This window comes from Orbicella faveolata, unplaced genomic scaffold, assembly GCF_042242905.1.
Source record: "Orbicella faveolata isolate gen_17 unplaced genomic scaffold, um_ofav_v1 contig_35, whole genome shotgun sequence".
NCBI lineage: Eukaryota > Metazoa > Cnidaria > Anthozoa > Scleractinia > Merulinidae > Orbicella > Orbicella faveolata.
The window spans coordinates 5,447,666-5,464,652 of record NW_028301564.1 but is presented as its reverse complement, the minus strand read 5'-3'; the positions used below and the strand labels follow the sequence as shown (position 1 = coordinate 5,464,652).

Genomic DNA, 16,987 nt, shown 5'->3' with positions numbered 1-16,987 from the left:
CTACAACAGTTTATTTAATAAGCCAAGTTATTCTCGCATTTTGATTGGTTCAAGAAAGAAGCCTTGCACCCTTTCACAACTGTCTAGTCATGGGTTTGAATCGATTTCAAGCTTGAAATTTTTTTCAGGCTTTATTTTAACAGGTGCTTATGTTGTGTACCCAACTGTGATGATCTTTATGTCTGTACATCTTTCTCTACAGTCCTATTATATCTTTCATTTATGACATGGCTCAGTCGGTCTGGGGTGAAAAGGAGAATTCTGATTGGTTGTATGAACAGTGTGAAGTTTGCAATACGGACCGCTAATGGACCGCTCACGGACTGATTTCGACAAATTGCGTTTTTCATTTCATCGCACAAAAAATAAACAGTTTTTTCTTAAGTATAAATCATTTTACCTTCATGTTTGGAGGACAATTTCATTTGAATGTCCACAAAAGCAACGTGAAAAGCGTCAATAAATGCTTAGCTTTCGCGGCGCGTTTACTGACATTTTGACGTCTTCTGTGACTGGGCAAAAGATAAGGTTCAAGAAAGTCTTGTCGAAGCATTGAACAGGTACGAGAAGCATAGTCTAACAGGAAGAAGAAAGATAAAGCCGTTTGTTTTTTGGAAAATGACTCAGAAAAAATACTCGAGCAGTCTCAGTCGGCAGTCGAGCGAGACTCAACCAAACACAAAATTGGTCTTGGTAAACCAGGAACCATTACTTTATCTCGCATTTAACAAACCCAATAAACAAAATGTTTATGAGATTAATTTATTTTAAAAATTCAACTTTTCTCAGTCTCAAAATAACACTGATTGATGTCAGGAATGAAACATCAAAACATCACTTAACCTTGCTTTCCGATGCGAATGTTCCAGTCCGTTTCAGGGCACAGCAGCGAGCAAAGTATAGCTCACTACAGCTCACGGCCAACTGTATCGTCGCAGCTAAAAGGTGTCCCCGACACTATTTCAAACTGATTTGAGAATCACCAACCACAGAGGACACAAATTTCCACCGTCACCGACGCTCCTTTCATTCTGTGCGTATTTTTTCAACTCCTGCAATATTCAAGGCAACGTCCAAGCTTTTCGACTCACAGGGCTGCTCTGATGACAAAAACTGACTTGACTTATCCAGCATTTTCTTCAAGATTTGTAGATTTTGCAGTTCAATTCTACTTTCGCTGTAAGTTTTCATTCCACGCGAAGCCACGCTCGAATCAAGTTTGACAGTGGCGTGATTTTCCTGGACCAATCACAATTCTTCGCAACGCATAGCAAGCAATGAGATTACTTCATTTTGTATAGACAATAGATTACGTCACATGGCATTTTTCGTGTTCGCCAAAGTGGGCAAAGGCCAACTTTCGAGTTATGTTGAAAGATTTTGAAATAAAAAAGCTTTATCTGTAGTAGTAGTTTATTTCGTTATTATATTTAAGCAATAGGCTACAAGTTTTTATGGTTTATAGGCTGATAAACCACGCGGGATGTTGGAAGAACAACAAGTGGTTTACCATGCCTCTAAACCGTAGAAACTTGTGGTGTATTGCTTTTATAAAATAATTCAGAAGACAAGCGAAATTTCCCTGAGTTTACTGGCACAACAAACCGTAGCTGATCGACCAATCAGAGCGCGCGCATTCATTTAATTATTATATAAAAAACAAATAGATTCCACGTTGCCGTGCGTCTGTTCAGTAATAGATCATTATTTCTTGTGCGATGAAATTTAAAACGCAATTGGCCGAAATCAGTCCGTGGGCGGTCCATTAGCGGTCCGTATTGCAAACTTCACACTGTTCATACAACCAATCAGAATTCTCCTTTTCACCCCAGACCGACTGAGCCATGTAATAAATGAAAGATATAACAGAACTGCAGAGAAAGATGTACCGAAATAAAGATCATCACAATTGGGTACACAACATAAGCACCTGTGAAAATAAAGCCTGAAAAAACTTTCAAGCTTGAACTCGATTCAAACCCATGACTAGACATCTGTGAAAGAGTGCAAGTCTTCTCTCCTAAAAGAGATGGCTGTAAAGTGAAAATATTGCGATTCAAAAGAGGAGTAAAATAAAGTAGATGATTTTATGAAACAACGATCTACGTGATTGTTCACAGGTAGTATTTTAGACCTCTTCAGATCAATTTTGAGAACAACCAACCAACAGCTGAAAAAGCAGTTTTCGCGTACAGTTCGCGAAAAAGCATTTACAACGTTGTAAGGTTCAAACTTTGTTATGAAGCAAAAATCTAAGAAACGGATATTTTGTTTCAGTGGCTCTGAACTTTATTTAAGTGTCAAGAAATATTTAGCTCTAAGCTAAGAGCTCATTGGGAACACTTAATTAAAAGTTAAAAATTGAACAATAAATAAACATAAAACTGAATATATAACCACCATAACACAAATTTTTGAGAACCCGACCTGTCCTCCATGGATTGGAAATCGTTATTGATAACTTATAAAACTGAATAACCACTATAAAACAATTGTTTTAGAACCCGACCCGTCCTCCATGGATTGGAAATCGTTATTGATAACTTATAAAACTGAATAACCACTATAAAACAACTGTTTTAGAAACCGACCCGTCCTCCATGGATTGGAAATCGTTATTGATAACTTATAAAACTGAATAAGAAATTGGACTGTCTTGCTCGATTCACTTAATCCTGCTTTGAGCCCCCCCCCCCGCCCCATCCCCTCCCCCGCTTTCCGCCCAGTTTAACTACCAAAGGATCTAACATAACTAAAAGTAACATGACTATGAATATATTGGAGACTGAGGGTCTAGAATACTCTCTTCACAAGTTGTCGTTAACTAAGCTGTCAACCACCATCTGTATGGCTCCTGGGTAGGTATAACCAAACAACTCAAAGTCTTTCTTGTAAATGTTCCAGAGTTGTCTTATCCTAAACAGTGACAGCGTGGAATAGTAATTTTTCATCAAAGCGCTGGTGTTAGTTGGCTGCCATGCTGGAAAGGACACTCTGTCGTCTAGTTTAGTCTTTCTTAAAACGAATTGCGCGTCATCTTGCAATGTTTCGTAGTGGCCGACATAATCAAACTGTACTTGGCATGGATGACACAACTTATACTGTTCACGCCAGTGTTCTTGAAATAAGCCGCCTTCCCTCCATCGAAGAACCAAATAGGTTGCAAATTGTTCGAAAGTTGTGTTATCAGTATTGACATCAATATCAAGACCGCTACGCGTGGCCAATACGAATCTTATTGCCTTACGATAGCGTTTCCAAGTATCCTGCCTTCGCTTGAACTTTCCCCAAAAGCAATCTTTGTACGCCGACAAAAGTCGTTCAAAAGGTTCTCTTACGAACATAAACTTCTTATAGGTTTTGAGAATTTTGCTGCGGTCTTCAGTTGTATAATTACTTAGAATTTTCAGTTTGCCCTTAGTGTTCTTGTGAACGCCTTGTGTAATGTTGTAGCCCTCTAAGTTAGCCAGTATTCGCTTCCAGACTGTACAGGCCACCTTGGGAACCGAACAGTATACAAGTTTAGACTTCTCCAGCACAATAAAGTTTGAGAAATCGAGATCTTTTTCACTTGAATCTTTTCCATATTCCGCACAATATTCCTGAATCTTTGTTGTAGCTTCCTTTTGTCTGGAAGTCATTTGGATTAAGAACCTATCCTGGAATACCTGCAGTGAAACATGAAAAAATATATTCCATTATTCAAGTGAATAAGTACTTTTCGATCAGAGTTTTAAAATGGCTGGCCTGCAGGTCTTCACCTGGGTGTTGCTATGCAACACGACTTGTCCGCACGCGGCGAGGTTCTTCTCTTTTACCACGGAATCGACGCAATTAGAAACAGCTGATGTCGTATCTGCAAACTACCATATCTCCTTTATATTGACTGAGAGAGATTGGAGAGTTTTAATGTACCCCATCGTTTTAGCTTGACACAGCTACGATGAGATAAAATACGAAACACAAACAAAACATTTTGAAACACTCGAAAAAAAGTAATTTCGATCGATACTTTGGACCAACGGAACATGGCAACAGAAACATGATAGAAACATTTCTATCAAATTTTATTAACTCTGTTTTAAAGTTGTCTAAGATTATGATGCCCGGAAGGGCAAAAGCGACAAAATTGTTTTTAAACACCTGACAACGAAAGTATGGTTGGCTGTTCTTTAAGTAAACAATTTAAAATTCTTTTCAGAGTTGCAAACAAAAGTACGATTCAAAGAGCGGACTTTAAAATGAAATCGGAACGAAAATACTTGACTGAAAAACTAAACTGTTGGTCACGAACTGAAAACAAATGATGATAACGTACAAGATTTCTTCTACGTGTAAAAACGTCGAGTTCCCTCATTAATATGAAGTTAGAGACCTCGTTCTTTAGTGACTAAAGGAAAAGGTACAAAAATATGTCAAGTGTTCACAGTTGGAGTGTTTTCACCCTCAAAGACTACAAATTTTCGGTATTCTATGAGCAAAATGTAATATGATGAGACATAATTCGATTTTAGAACCTGCCAACAACGCCATCTTTCCAAAACAGCGCTTGACAACGAAAGTATGATTGGCTGCTCTTTAAGTAAACAATTTAAAATTCTCTTCAGAGTTGCAAACAAAACGTACGATTCAAAGAGCGGACTTTAAAATGAAATCGGAAACGAAAATACTTGACTGAAAAACTAAACTACTGGTCACGAACTGAAAACAAATGATGATAACGTACAAGATTTCTTCTGCGTGTAAAAGCGTCGAGTTCCCTCATTAATATGAAGTTAGAGACCTCGTTCTTTAGTGACTAAAGGAAAAGGTACAAAAATATGTCAAGTGTTCACGGTTTGAGTGTTTTCACCCTCAAAGACTACAAATTTTCGGTATTCTATGAGCAAAATATACTATAATGAGACATAATTCGATTTTAGAACCTGCCAACAACGCCATCTTTCCAAAACAGCGCTGATTAAATGCTTCCATAAGTTTCAAATTTAATAAAAGGAGTCGAGAAGCTTTATCTCAAAACTCTGTGCACTACAGTATCCCGGACTGTTTGAATTGAAATATATTCCATATGACCGTGCCGAGTCTTTCATTTTGCGGTCGGCGATGCAGTACATTGGTTCAAGAATTAACTTGAATGAATCAGCTTACCTGAATAACTTGATAGTTAAATCTTTGATCTGTCGTTATTAGCCAAGCTAGCATGGAAAGTAGGGAAATCAACATCAGGAATGTAGCACCCATGTGTATGGCACTTTTTCTCAAAAAAGTGCACTTCACCATGGTAATTTAAAGCCCTAGGATGCCTTTGACATGTAGATACAGGAACGATGTTTAACTCTGCAAGGTAAGAAGGTCACACAAGCTATTTAATATATTCACTGCTTTTGACAGTCTTAATCTATATATGCACCAGTAAAGAGCCTTATGTAATTGTCCCGAGAGAAAGAGAAGAAACACTGCTGCTCTGTGCCATTACAATCTGTAATAACTTCGCCAGCAGGCTCACGCTTCAAGTATTTTGCGTCGCGAACCAGAGTGGCACTGGTTGTGACGTTGATGACGCTGAATGTGTCCTCCCTTGAGACTTAATGAGAACGCGCTTTAATAGCCGGAGAAAATTTGGAATCCAATTTATTGGGCTTTATGTTTGCACAGTACACAATGTCATCGATGTTAAAGTCACGCGGAGCTGCATGCTGCGTGGTGATAAATTTTCAAACGTGTTTGGTATGAGTTGCACTATTCGCGATGTTCCCGATCGGGTGCTGTGTTCACATATGATTCAATTTGAGGCACTTTCATGCGAGGTTCGCGGTTGAACAACAGCATGGCTAGCGATTTCCCACTCACCGGATGCGAACTTGCCCAATACAGCATAAGGATTTCAGGCAATCCCTTTTGCCAAGACTTACCTTCTGCAATTGCTGCTCGGAAGTTTTTCTTCAGTAATCCATCGCCCAGAATGTTACTGTTTTTCGCGACATGTACTTACCATGCTTACAATACCCAATTTATCAACGCGCGGCATAATGTAATTTGCATGTCTAGAACTAGTCGGTTGTGATTGGTCAACAGATTTAGCTCTCGGAATACTTGAGTCACTTTGCAGATTTCAGCTGCTGTCAATCAAACGGTTGGATGCGTAAAGTAAATCCCAAGGTGCGATAGAGTTACAGTCAAACTAGACTACGAGTAGTCCCTCTTTCGCTCAGTCCGTCGTGCGTGACGCGAAAGAAAACCGCGAGAAAAAAATGGCCGCGCGAAATCCTGGAGGCGAGGAGCACGCGAAAGGAGGGACTACCGCCTAAGGGACCGTTCACTTTTTATGAGGGAGGGGGTGCTGGTGGGATTTGGGAAGCACCATTTAAAAATCGCATGAACCCCCTCAGCTTACCAATTTTTTCACATGGCCTCCCCTTATAGCGGTCATTTTTTGGGATGACCCCCCCCCCCCAAAAAAAAAAAAATTGAACAAACAATATTTAGATTTCAACTTTTTTAATATTTCTCTATTATCCCCCTACTTCACATTATTGTGCTCACTATGAAGACAATATTTACAATCCCTATACTACAGAGAGCTGTTGTTTAAAAAACAAATCAAAAGAAAGAGAAGTCAATTTCGGATCTCCTAGTTATGGCTCGCCCTGAGCGTGTGGCATTTGGCCTCTCATTGGTATCTTCCTCATCTGAATTGATGAATGCAAGAATGACATCACTTGAGTCATTTTCTCTCCTAGAGTCAATGGCATCACGGTCGTACTCATCATTGTCACTTTCATCCGTTTCACTGCTGTCAGCACTTACCCTGTTGTCATTTTGTGTCAATGTCCTGGCATTCTTAGTGTTGGTTGGCCAGCTCTGAGAGGACTCTTCTGCCGCAAGCATGAATGTCTTACAATTGCCTTTACTTTCTCACTCTTGCTGCTTTTCAAATGCTGCTTCAGCCCGTGGTGGTTCAAGTACTTGTTTTGTTCTGGAACACGTTGCTTTTTAAGCTTGGTTAGATCTTCGCACAATTCAGTCCAAGGATAATCCTCATATGATTTATCTTTTGCGTCCCTACTTAACTTTGCCTTTTCATCTGCTCTCCTTTTCCTTTTAAATTCCAGCACTTCAAGATGCTGAAGATAATCCACCACAAACTTTGATTTGACAATAAACTTATCTGCAAATAGAGCAACGCTCTCTGGGTCAGATAAAACCAGCCTGCCACCTCCATGCTCTTTCTTCGCTTGGACCCTTGGCTGCCAGTCATCTGGATCACGCCCTTCTTTTGGGGTCTTCTGGTAGGAGAGGTAGTGGTATTCCGGTAGGCAGGAATGGTCAGGAACTGGTTTAGGATATCTTTCTATGGGTGATCCAGTCCATTCACAACAAAAAGAACAAATTTCTCCTACCTTTTCTTGACAGGACAACTTTAGAAACTCTCTGTAGTTCTCCCCCTCCTCATAGTGCTCATTCATAAACTTCTCAATCTTACGGAAGTAACAGTAGCCTGGAACAGAGTCTTTCCTTGCTCCTGCATTGTGATACTGAACCAAGTACGAAGTGTTGTGAAAAAACTGGAAATCTGTTGATGTGCTGTGTGAAACACATTGTTACATTTAATTTACAGATGTCTTTATTTGGAAGGTTTTTACCTCTACTCTAGTGATAGGCATGTATAAATGTTGCCCTGTCCAGGTAAAACAAAAAGCTACGAGTGTTCTCAAATCTTGCAAATAGTGGATTACTTTTTATAAAAATTATAGCATACTTGTTGTGGTTTAAATTTATCTATGGTTTAAAATTTCTTAATTTTCAAGGTAAAATGGGGTTGACTAGCCTACACGACTTTTACGGTTCGTGACATTTGTACATTTACCGTTCTCTGTTCGGTCACTCGACCTTTCTTGTCGCTTCACTCGTGTTCATGAAGGGCACTTCATGTTGTGTAATAAGGAGGAATTTTAGTGGAGTTGAGCCGTTAGATCGTGCTATGGCAAATTTTTACAGGTCATAGGTCTGCATGGTTTCCGCTGTTATCTGCATGTCGACTCGTTGAGTTTGACACCTCTGTAATTTGCCATGTGTTTATGCATTGTTTAGGCTCATTTCTATTGCAAGATATGCTTTTAAATCTCCATGAATTTGCTTTTGAGGGACAAAATATGAAATTTACCGTGAACATGTTGCTTACTTGCATTCTATATTGTGACGCCGGGCCCGGCTGTGATTAGAACTGTTTGCAAGCACAGTAGGTAGATCGTTATCACGGATATCATATTTGTTCTCCTACGATTTCCTTGGGAGACGCCGTAGCTTTACTTTGAGAAAGCTATACGTTTGTCTAGAGACATTCCTATGTTTCTTGCAGCTATCTGATCGAGCTTGTGTTTCTCTTGCTCGATGTATAGGTTTATTCCTCCTTTTTATTTCCTCCTCTTTTGCAAACCCCATCTTTAAAATGGGGTTGATGCTATACGTTGAGTGCGTATTTTTGCTTTAAGCTCCTTGACGTTAGTTGAGTGCTGCTATGTCTTGCACGATGTAGAACGGGGCACGTCCATAATAATCATGAAAGAGGCTCATTCCAAAATGCGCAATAATGGCGAAAGCGACGAGTCGTTTAAGAAAAGGTTTACAGCTGAACGATCCAGGCAGTTTGACATCTTACAAGCAAAAGAAGCAATCTTTCTAAGTGCGGATGGCTGTTCAGAAAGGGCGAGTGAGTTTTCCATGCCAGGGTACCAGTTGAAGCCCAGTGATGGAAGAAAACTGAACTTCTCCATCAAAGAACACAGAGCAATGGTGGAAAAGTTGAATGCCACGATTCCATACTCTTTCAGTCCAATGGGCTTGCTTTAAAGCAGGGCGAAGAATTTGCCCACAGTTTTAATGTAAAACAGATCAAATTTATAGAAGCTAAGTTGACGAAGGTCACGCAGGACATGGAAGCACTAGAAAATAAGAAGAGCAATTATAACAGCATATTCAAGGGCATACTCAAACAGCACATCAACAAAAGGAGAAGGAAAAAAGAAAACCGCAGAAAGTCAAATGAAAGAAAGAGGAAGCGGACTGAAAACAACGTCCAACGAGTTTATGGAATCTGTGTTGGAAACCCGCTAGGAAATGATCTTCCACAATGCCTTGTGTACCCTCCTAGAACGGCCGTCCCGGAAGAGTGTATTGAAGCTGAGCATGTTGCCACGTCGTTATTTAGAAGAGATGGGCCATACATCGCACAGCTCTTGGAAGGGAATTATTTCACCAATGCTGCAAGAAGCAGAATCACCACCAACCTTGAGCAGGAAGTCAGAGATTATGTTTACACCTTCATGTACCCTGAAGAGTACACTCTGACGGAAAGCATTGCTGCTTCTTGCAACATTGGTGAAAGAGACTCCCATAGCAGCACAAGCGGCGACGAAGAACTCGACGACAGCGAAGATGAAGATGACTGCCAGTGAAAGTTGCATTCGAAAATAACAGTGTTAAATACTTCTTTTCAGTAGCTACAAATGCTTTTTGTCGCGAAACGTTTTTTTAAAGCAAATGGAAAGTTTATAATAAATTTGTATCCTACCTTCTATGTTTATTCTATAGCAATTTTTTTGATATTCAAACATCATGCCATTTTAAAGTTTTACTAAAATATTTCACGTGACCCCCCCTTTTTCCCTTATTTTTTTGGGATGGCCTCCCCGCGAAAGCCATTTTTTTTCGCATGGCCCCCCCCAATCCCACCAGCCCCCCCTACCTTATAAAAAATGAACGGTCCCTAAGCCCAAGAGTTTGAATTATGCGTTGCTCTCACAACGCAAAAATATGATTGGCTTATGTTAGGAGCGTTGACAACGTGTTGTCAACATTCGATATACCTGTGACGTCTTGCAGGAATGTTTTGGAACCGAAGCAAATCGAAGCGGTACCAGAGCAAATCGAAGCGTTGGAATCGCGCTTCGCAAGCCGTGATGTTCTTGCGAATCTGCCAACAGGCGCTGTGGGAAGATTTAAAATTATCCAGTGTTTTGTTTGGCAAAGCTTTCTGCCTCCACCCTGACTGCGAGCGTGTTAGTGATTTCGCCGCTCAACAGCATCGTCTAAGTCAGCGAATATAAATTCACTGAGCTTGGCCTTTCTGCCGTCCATTTGAAAGATTGAACCGGACTCTCACTTGACACCGGACATTCACCTGAAATTTTCCGCTGCTATCGGCAAACATTTCACCGCAGTTGGATGATCTCCTATGTATAATGTATAATGTAAAATGTAAATTCTCGGTTGAAAGTCTATTGAAATTTTCGCAATAGACGCAGCGAAAATCGTTACAAGAGGCCTCATTGGCCGTCTTTTTTTTAAAACTTCTTCGACAGTTTCGCTGAACGAACACTGAACGAAGATATACTTCTCACGGCATATGTTTTTGCCTGGCTACTTGAAGAGTAGAGTTGTGCAATTTTATTCAGATCTCCCGGGGCTATTGATAACAGGCGATAATAGGAGGACGTCAAGATGAAAAATCCTACACCGAAAAATCACTCGGCCGTGAAAGGGCAAACTCTTGGGCTTAGGCGGTAGTCCCTCCTTTCGCGCGCTCCTAGCCCCCAGGATTTCGCGCAGCCATTTTTTTCTTGCGAATTTCTTTCGCGTCACGCACGACGGACTAAGCGAAAGAGGGACTACTCGTAGTCTACAGTCAAACCAAGTAAAGCGTACCCCTCAAGATTACATTAATGAATTGATTATTTGAATATTGAACTCGCTGGTCATTTCAAAAATCAATATTAAATTGACTTTGTTTAAACATTAAACCCAGCAGCCGTATTCTTGCGGAAACGACTAGACATCTGTTCGTCGTCGTTTGTCGTTTTGCCGTTTCGTCGTTTCGTTATGGCATTTCATCGTTTCGGTGTGGCGTTTCATCGTTTCGACTCGTCCACTGGTAGAGGCTATAATTTGACTTACATTACATGATCTGTTACTTGATTCCATGCACTTATACATGAAGAATTTATCCATAATTTGCTCTCTGCCAACTGAAAATGGATTCTTTAGAGGACTACCTACACCACAGCATAGAATTCGTCTTGAATCGCGTCAATGATCGTTTCAATGCGTGCAGAACTTGCGTGCAGAACTTGCGTGCAGTACATCCATGTATATGCCGGTGAAGATATTTATTGGTTTGGCAAGAATGTAACGCAAGTATTGGAATCCCAAATATGACAAATGGAAGAATCGCACCGACATGACTGTTATTTTTAATTAACATTGACCAATTCTGCACTGGTTAGAGAACTGCGTTTTTCAAAGTGGATTGGTATTCAATGATGCGTCACAGGCCGAATCATCTTTCCAATAGAATGCAATGCAAGTTATAACATTTTCACGCTGTAAAGATCCCTCTTGTCCACTTTCTAAAAAACTGAATTTATTAATTAAACAAATTAGAGATTTTCTTGTTAGCACTCTCTGTTTCAATCTTAGGTTAAAATTATTCCCAGTGTATTTCAATGACTGTTCTGTACAGAAAATACTTGATTTCATAACCGTTGTACAAGGAAGTCTGATAATCTACACAAAAAGGAACAAATTAAGGTGTTAACGCAACAAGAAAAAAGTAATTAATATATATGAAAAAATCCTTTTTTAAAAACAGTTTTAACTATCAGAATAATTTTTGCTCATTGCCATTTAATTAGTACTACACAGCTGTCATTACTTGCTTATTCCTGATAGCAAATTTCTTAGATATTTTGTCAATAAGGTCATTTATGGGGGACTACATATTTGTCACATCCCGTAAAGGTTTCTTTAGCGTGCCTCCATGCTTTCATATTTGTCTTAATGTAATATGTCTTGACCGAAATGGAAAAATAAACATGCCTGATTAATTAATTGATTAATTAATTGATTGACTGACTCACAGAAAAGTCGAGCAATATTTGTTCCGCAGTGCGATTATTTATTCCCAAGGTATTGTTCCAAAAGTTGCATAGCAATATCTATGCTGGCACGACCCCTGCATCCTGTAAACTTTACAACTGTCTTTGCAATGAGTTGTCTTCACCATCAAGAGCAAGGTGTGTTACTAGATATTCAATCCCATTTCCGCTTTCATGAAAACGATCATTCACGCGATTGAAGACGAATTCTATGCTGTGGCGTAGGTAGTCCTCTAAAGAATCCATTTTCAGTTGGCAGAGAGCAAATTATGGATAAATACTTCATGTATAAGTGCATGGAATCGAGTAACAGATCATGTAATGTAAGTCGAATTATAGCCTCTATGAGTGGACGAGTCGAAACGATGACGTCACAAGTAGCAGTTGTGACGTCATCAATTTAAATGTCACCAGATATTCTTGATAAGCAGGTAGTAGAGCTAGAATAAATCTATCCGCACACCAGGCTGTTTAGGATATCTACGGCATTCTGACGTAGCAAATTGAAAAAGTTCGAATTTTGTCCTATGCGCGTGCGCCAAATTAAAATATTGTACATTTTTGTACCTAATCTTGGGGAAATCTATCTTTTTGGCAAAAAGTAACTTTCTCAGCGAAACTAAGGCCCATTTAGCGTCATGGCAGCCAAAAAAACTGATTTAACGGTATTTTTTTGGTAAAAGTTTGGCAGCCATGGGTTAAGACATCATTTTACTGAGACAGAGAGTACTCCCTTTCATGTCACACTATTTAATCTGCTTTATTCATCATGATCATTCTTTATATCCAGTACAATTCTACTTTCACACAGGACTAGTACTTTACATCATGCTGTAGTTTCACGATATTACAGTGACGAGTGATCGGCATCATAACGATGTTGCTATGGTAATCAGTACACTACACACACATTGAATTTAAATCGCTAAAGTATATAACAAATAGTCTCCACTTGATCGAAATATGCTCGGATATTTGTCCGAGGACATAATCTGTTCCGAGAAGCGAACAGTTTTGCGAGAGCTTAGCTCGAGGAAAACTGCGATCTTCGAGGAACATATAGCTGGTTTTCACATGACGTCACTAAAATTCGAACTACAAAACCATTGATCTTCCTGAGATTTTACTTTAATGATGTATAAGAGCAGCTGAAAACAAATATTCATACAAATTTTTGCTCCGAATGGGTTCTTGGTTTTGTGATACACTACGCTTGAATTTCTAAGCTTTTGCGTGACGCGGCACTTACGTGACGGCCTACAGAGCTGTCATGATGGTTGAAAAAGTGACTTATTTCGGGGAACTTGGCTATCGGAACAGTTCCTGTCTAAGAAAAATTATTATTTTAATGTTTTAGAGTTCCTCGAGGGATAAATCCACGCTTTTGTAGCAAAACTCAGCGACAGATGTTTCTGTTGGTTTCCGGCCGCCACGTTGGTGCCCATACGGATGGGCACCAGCATGGCGTCTCCATACAAATCTCTATAAATTTGGGGAAAAAATTTCTCCGCATATCTCGCATCAGAAAAATTGCTGTGACCAGAATTTTGGCGAGAGGCTTCGCGTATTTACCTTCTTTGATTTCCCAGATTCTGGACTTAATCTATTGACCGGTTTTGATTTTTACTTTGATCTATTTTGAATTGCGTGACACTGAAAACCAGCAATAAGGTCCAACGACAAATATCCGAGCATATATTCGGGACAAATGGAGGCTATTGAGTTTATTATCCTTCAAATATTTTTCGCAACACTCGCAGTTTTACAAATTGGGGAATATGTGAATATAGCAGCCGGTATTGCAGTTATAAGTGGCTTGACATACAAAGAAGGCGAAAGTGTCAATAGACCATATTTGTATTCACGGTATTGGACTGGAACTAGCTTGCAATGGAGGCTCATGTGGGGAAATAAAACTTACATTTGAAAAGACTTCACGCGTTAGCCTTACTTGCAAGCTGGTCTACTCTGCTTTGTATTGACCTTTCGCATCGTTTGCATGTGTTTTTAAACAAAAGATTATTTCACCGCAGACTGACATTCCTTGGCTAAAATCAAAAGTAAGAGAAATTTAAATACGCTTGACAAAGATCTAAAACGATTTCTTTAAGCCTTGTCATTAACTAAGTTGTCCACCACCATCTGTATGGCTCCTGGGTAGGTATAACCAAACAACTCAAAGTCTTTCTTGTAAATGTTCCAGAGTTGTCTTATCCTAAGCAGTGACAGCGTGGAATAGTAATTCTTCATTAACGCGCTAGTGTTAGTTGGCTGCCATTCTGGAAAGAACACTTTGTCGTCTAGTTTAGTCTTTCTTAAAACGAATTGCGCGTCATCTTGCAATGTTTCGTAATGGCCGACATAATCAAACTGTACTTGGCATGGAAGGTCTAGAATACTCTCTTCACAAGTTGTCGTTAACTAAGCTGTCAACCACCATCTGTATGGCTCCTGGGTAGGTATAACCAAACAACTCAAAGTCTTTCTTGTAAATGTTCCAGAGTTGTCTTATCCTAAGCAGTGACAGCGTGGAATAGTAATTCTTCATCAAAGCGCTGGTGTTAGTTGGCTGCCATTCTGGAAAGGACACTCTGTCGTCTAGTTTAGTCTTTCTTAAAACGAATTGCGCGTCATCTTGCAATGTTTCGTAGTGGCCGACATAATCAAACTGTACTTGGCATGGATGACACAACTTATACTGTTCACGCCAGTGTTCTTGAAATAAGCCGCCTTCCCTCCATCGAAGAACCAAGTAGGTTGCAAATTGTTCGAAAGTTGTGTTATCAACATTAACGTCGATGTCAAGACCGCTATGTTTGGCCAAAAGTTTTCTAATTTCCTTGCGATAATATTTCCAACCTTTGTAGCTTCGCTTGAACTTTCCCCAAAAGCAATCTTTGTATGCGGATAGAAGTCGCTCAAAGGGGTCTCTGACGAACGTAAACTTCTTGTAAGTCTTGAGGACTTTTGCGCGATCTTCCGTTGTATAATCACTAAGGAGTTTCAGTTTGCCCTTGATTTTCTTGTGAACGCCTTGTGTAATGTTGTGGCCCTCTAAGTTGGCCAGTATTCGCTTCCAGACTGTACAGGCCACCTTGGGAACCGTACAGTATACAAGTTTAGACTTCTCCAGTACAATAAAGTTCGAAAAATCGAGATCTTTTTCATGTGAATCGTTTCCACACTTAGCACAATATTCTCTGATTTGTTTTGTTGTTTCGATTTGGCTGAAAGTCACTTCCATTGAAAATTTGTCTGGAATCAGCTGCAATAGATCACAAAAGAGAACCTATTGTTTAATCAGAAGTACATTTAAAGGGAAAACAATTCTTTGGTAAGAATATTGTCTCCAAGAGACGACCATGCTAGCTGGTATATTTTTAACTTCAGGATTTATCAAGGATCTCTACGATCTTCGAGATGATTGTTAAGTATCAGCGCTGATGTTCCCGTCAAGGGTTCTTTAAATATCTTGCTTAAGATTTTCAAACTTCTTGCTTAAGAACCTCAACTTTAACTTCATCTTGCAAAAATCACTGAAGGGAGGCCTTTGTTAAAACCTTGGTTAGGATCCTCTTTGCAGTCAAGAATCTCTTTACAAAGATCGTTTACGGTATACAGTTAGGGTCAAGCGAGTGACTTGACTACTTTGGATCTCGGAAAAAATCGGAAATAACTCGGCCTTACTCTTGAAAATATACCATGCAGTTTGTAAAACATTTCTTTGTTTTTAATTGTGTTGATATTCAGTTAAGTTGTACGCTTGTCGAATTTCATTGTCAGGTCATAAACAACACTTAGTTCGGGCTACCTCCGTACTCAAAATTAAATGACTGATAAGAAAAGATAGTTAATTGTTTCCGATTGCGGTGCGCTTAAGCTTACGGGATTTTGTTTTCGTATAAAGATCGTAGCCATTTCGTGTAAAGTAGTCTTGTCCAGATTTCGCCGCTTCTTAAGATATCGTGGCTACGTGACTTATATCTTTTTGAAACTTTTTAAAGGGAACATGAGTCATGTTGATAATGTCTTTTAAAATAATTATTAAACTCACCTCTGTTACGTGATTCTTGAACCCTCGATCCGTCTTCATAATAAGTAGCAACGGTAGCATGGAAATCAGAGAAATTAGCAAGATGGCTGATACTGAACACAATCGATTGACACAGAAACGCCTGATCGCCATCTCACTAATAAGCTGCAAAATAAATAAACTAGCAGATGAAACGATACTTAAATTTGCACAACTTTTCCTGATGGTGTTAACTTGAGTACACAATCTTAAAATGAGTAATGTCAGGAAAACACTCGAACCCAGAAAGAAAGAAACTGAAATCAGAAAAAGAGAATACTGGCGAAATTGAATACAATAAAACAGTTTCACGACTCTGGGACGTCCTCAAGGGATGACAAGGGATGTGTTTTCCTAAAGTTCCACTCTGTCCTCTAGAACATCTGCAGTACCTTCTGGTTCGAGGTTACAATACAAAGACGAATTTGTGTTTGAAAAGACCTATTAATAATAATAATAATAACAAATGTAATGTAAATCTTATTTATAGTGGTCAAGCACTTAGTTATACAATCACTAAGCTTAGCTAGTTTACAGGCATGCCACTGAAACAAAGGGAACAAATTTTCCAAATAAACGTAACGATTAAAAATCCCAACTGGCAGTTGGCTATTTACAAAGCGTTACCACGGATTTGACCTCGGGACTACCGAGTAACAAATCTCGCTAATAGCAGGGTGGAGGCCTTGAACCTGGGACCTCCGGATCACAACACTAGCGCCCTAAACCACTCTATAAGAATAAGAATAAATATTTATTTATCCTGAGATAAAAACAGTCAGCTGAACCTAAGGGAACCTATAAACCGGTGATCAACAATATAAAATGTATTCATTTAAAAATATATTTACACTACAATACCATAAGAATATGTACCCACTAACGAGCAGTACAGTTATGTTCCGTGAGATCTACGTCTAAGAAATACTCAAACACCTACTAGCCCAATTTCGATATGTTAAAATTCAGCCTAAAACGAGAA

General features: G+C 39.4%; 2 protein-coding genes across 4 annotated transcripts; both read right to left on the bottom strand.

Annotated features, from left to right (window-relative positions):
- Positions 1 to 2,759: 2,759 nt before the first annotated feature.
- On the bottom strand, positions 2,760 to 6,004 carry LOC110066577 (carbohydrate sulfotransferase 11-like). 3 transcript variants are annotated; one of them, XM_089273463.1, is made up of 3 exons: positions 5,913 to 6,004; positions 5,149 to 5,337; positions 2,760 to 3,668 (listed from the first exon to the last, which is right to left on the bottom strand). In XM_089273463.1, the coding sequence occupies exons 2-3, from the start codon at positions 5,278 to 5,280 to the stop codon at positions 2,808 to 2,810; spliced, it is 993 nt and encodes a 330-aa protein (XP_089129589.1). In that variant the 5' UTR covers positions 5,281 to 5,337; positions 5,913 to 6,004; the 3' UTR covers positions 2,760 to 2,807. The 3 variants fall into 3 exon arrangements, with proteins under 3 accessions (XP_089129589.1, XP_089129590.1, XP_089129591.1); XM_089273464.1 differs by lacking the exon at positions 5,913 to 6,004 and adding an exon at positions 5,411 to 5,651; XM_089273465.1 differs by lacking the exon at positions 5,913 to 6,004 and adding an exon at positions 5,477 to 5,651.
- Positions 6,005 to 13,622: 7,618 nt separating this feature from the next.
- On the bottom strand, positions 13,623 to 15,192 carry LOC149102745 (carbohydrate sulfotransferase 11-like). The gene has a single exon (XM_089274428.1). The coding sequence runs from the start codon at positions 15,175 to 15,177 to the stop codon at positions 14,338 to 14,340; it is 840 nt and encodes a 279-aa protein (XP_089130554.1). The 5' UTR covers positions 15,178 to 15,192; the 3' UTR covers positions 13,623 to 14,337.
- Positions 15,193 to 16,987: the final 1,795 nt, after the last annotated feature.

Bases quoted from the DNA above. Each gene is read 5' to 3' on its own strand.
- LOC110066577 (XM_089273463.1), bottom strand. From the start codon at position 5,280: ATGGTGAAGTGCACTTTTTTGAGAAAAAGTGCCATACACATGGGTGCT. The intron at 3,669-5,148 runs GTAAGCTGATTC...GTTTCACTGCAG, and splicing joins TTAACTATCAAGTTATTCAG to GTATTCCAGGATAGGTTCTT.
- LOC149102745 (XM_089274428.1), bottom strand. From the start codon at position 15,177: ATGGAAGTGACTTTCAGCCAAATCGAAACAACAAAACAAATCAGAGAA.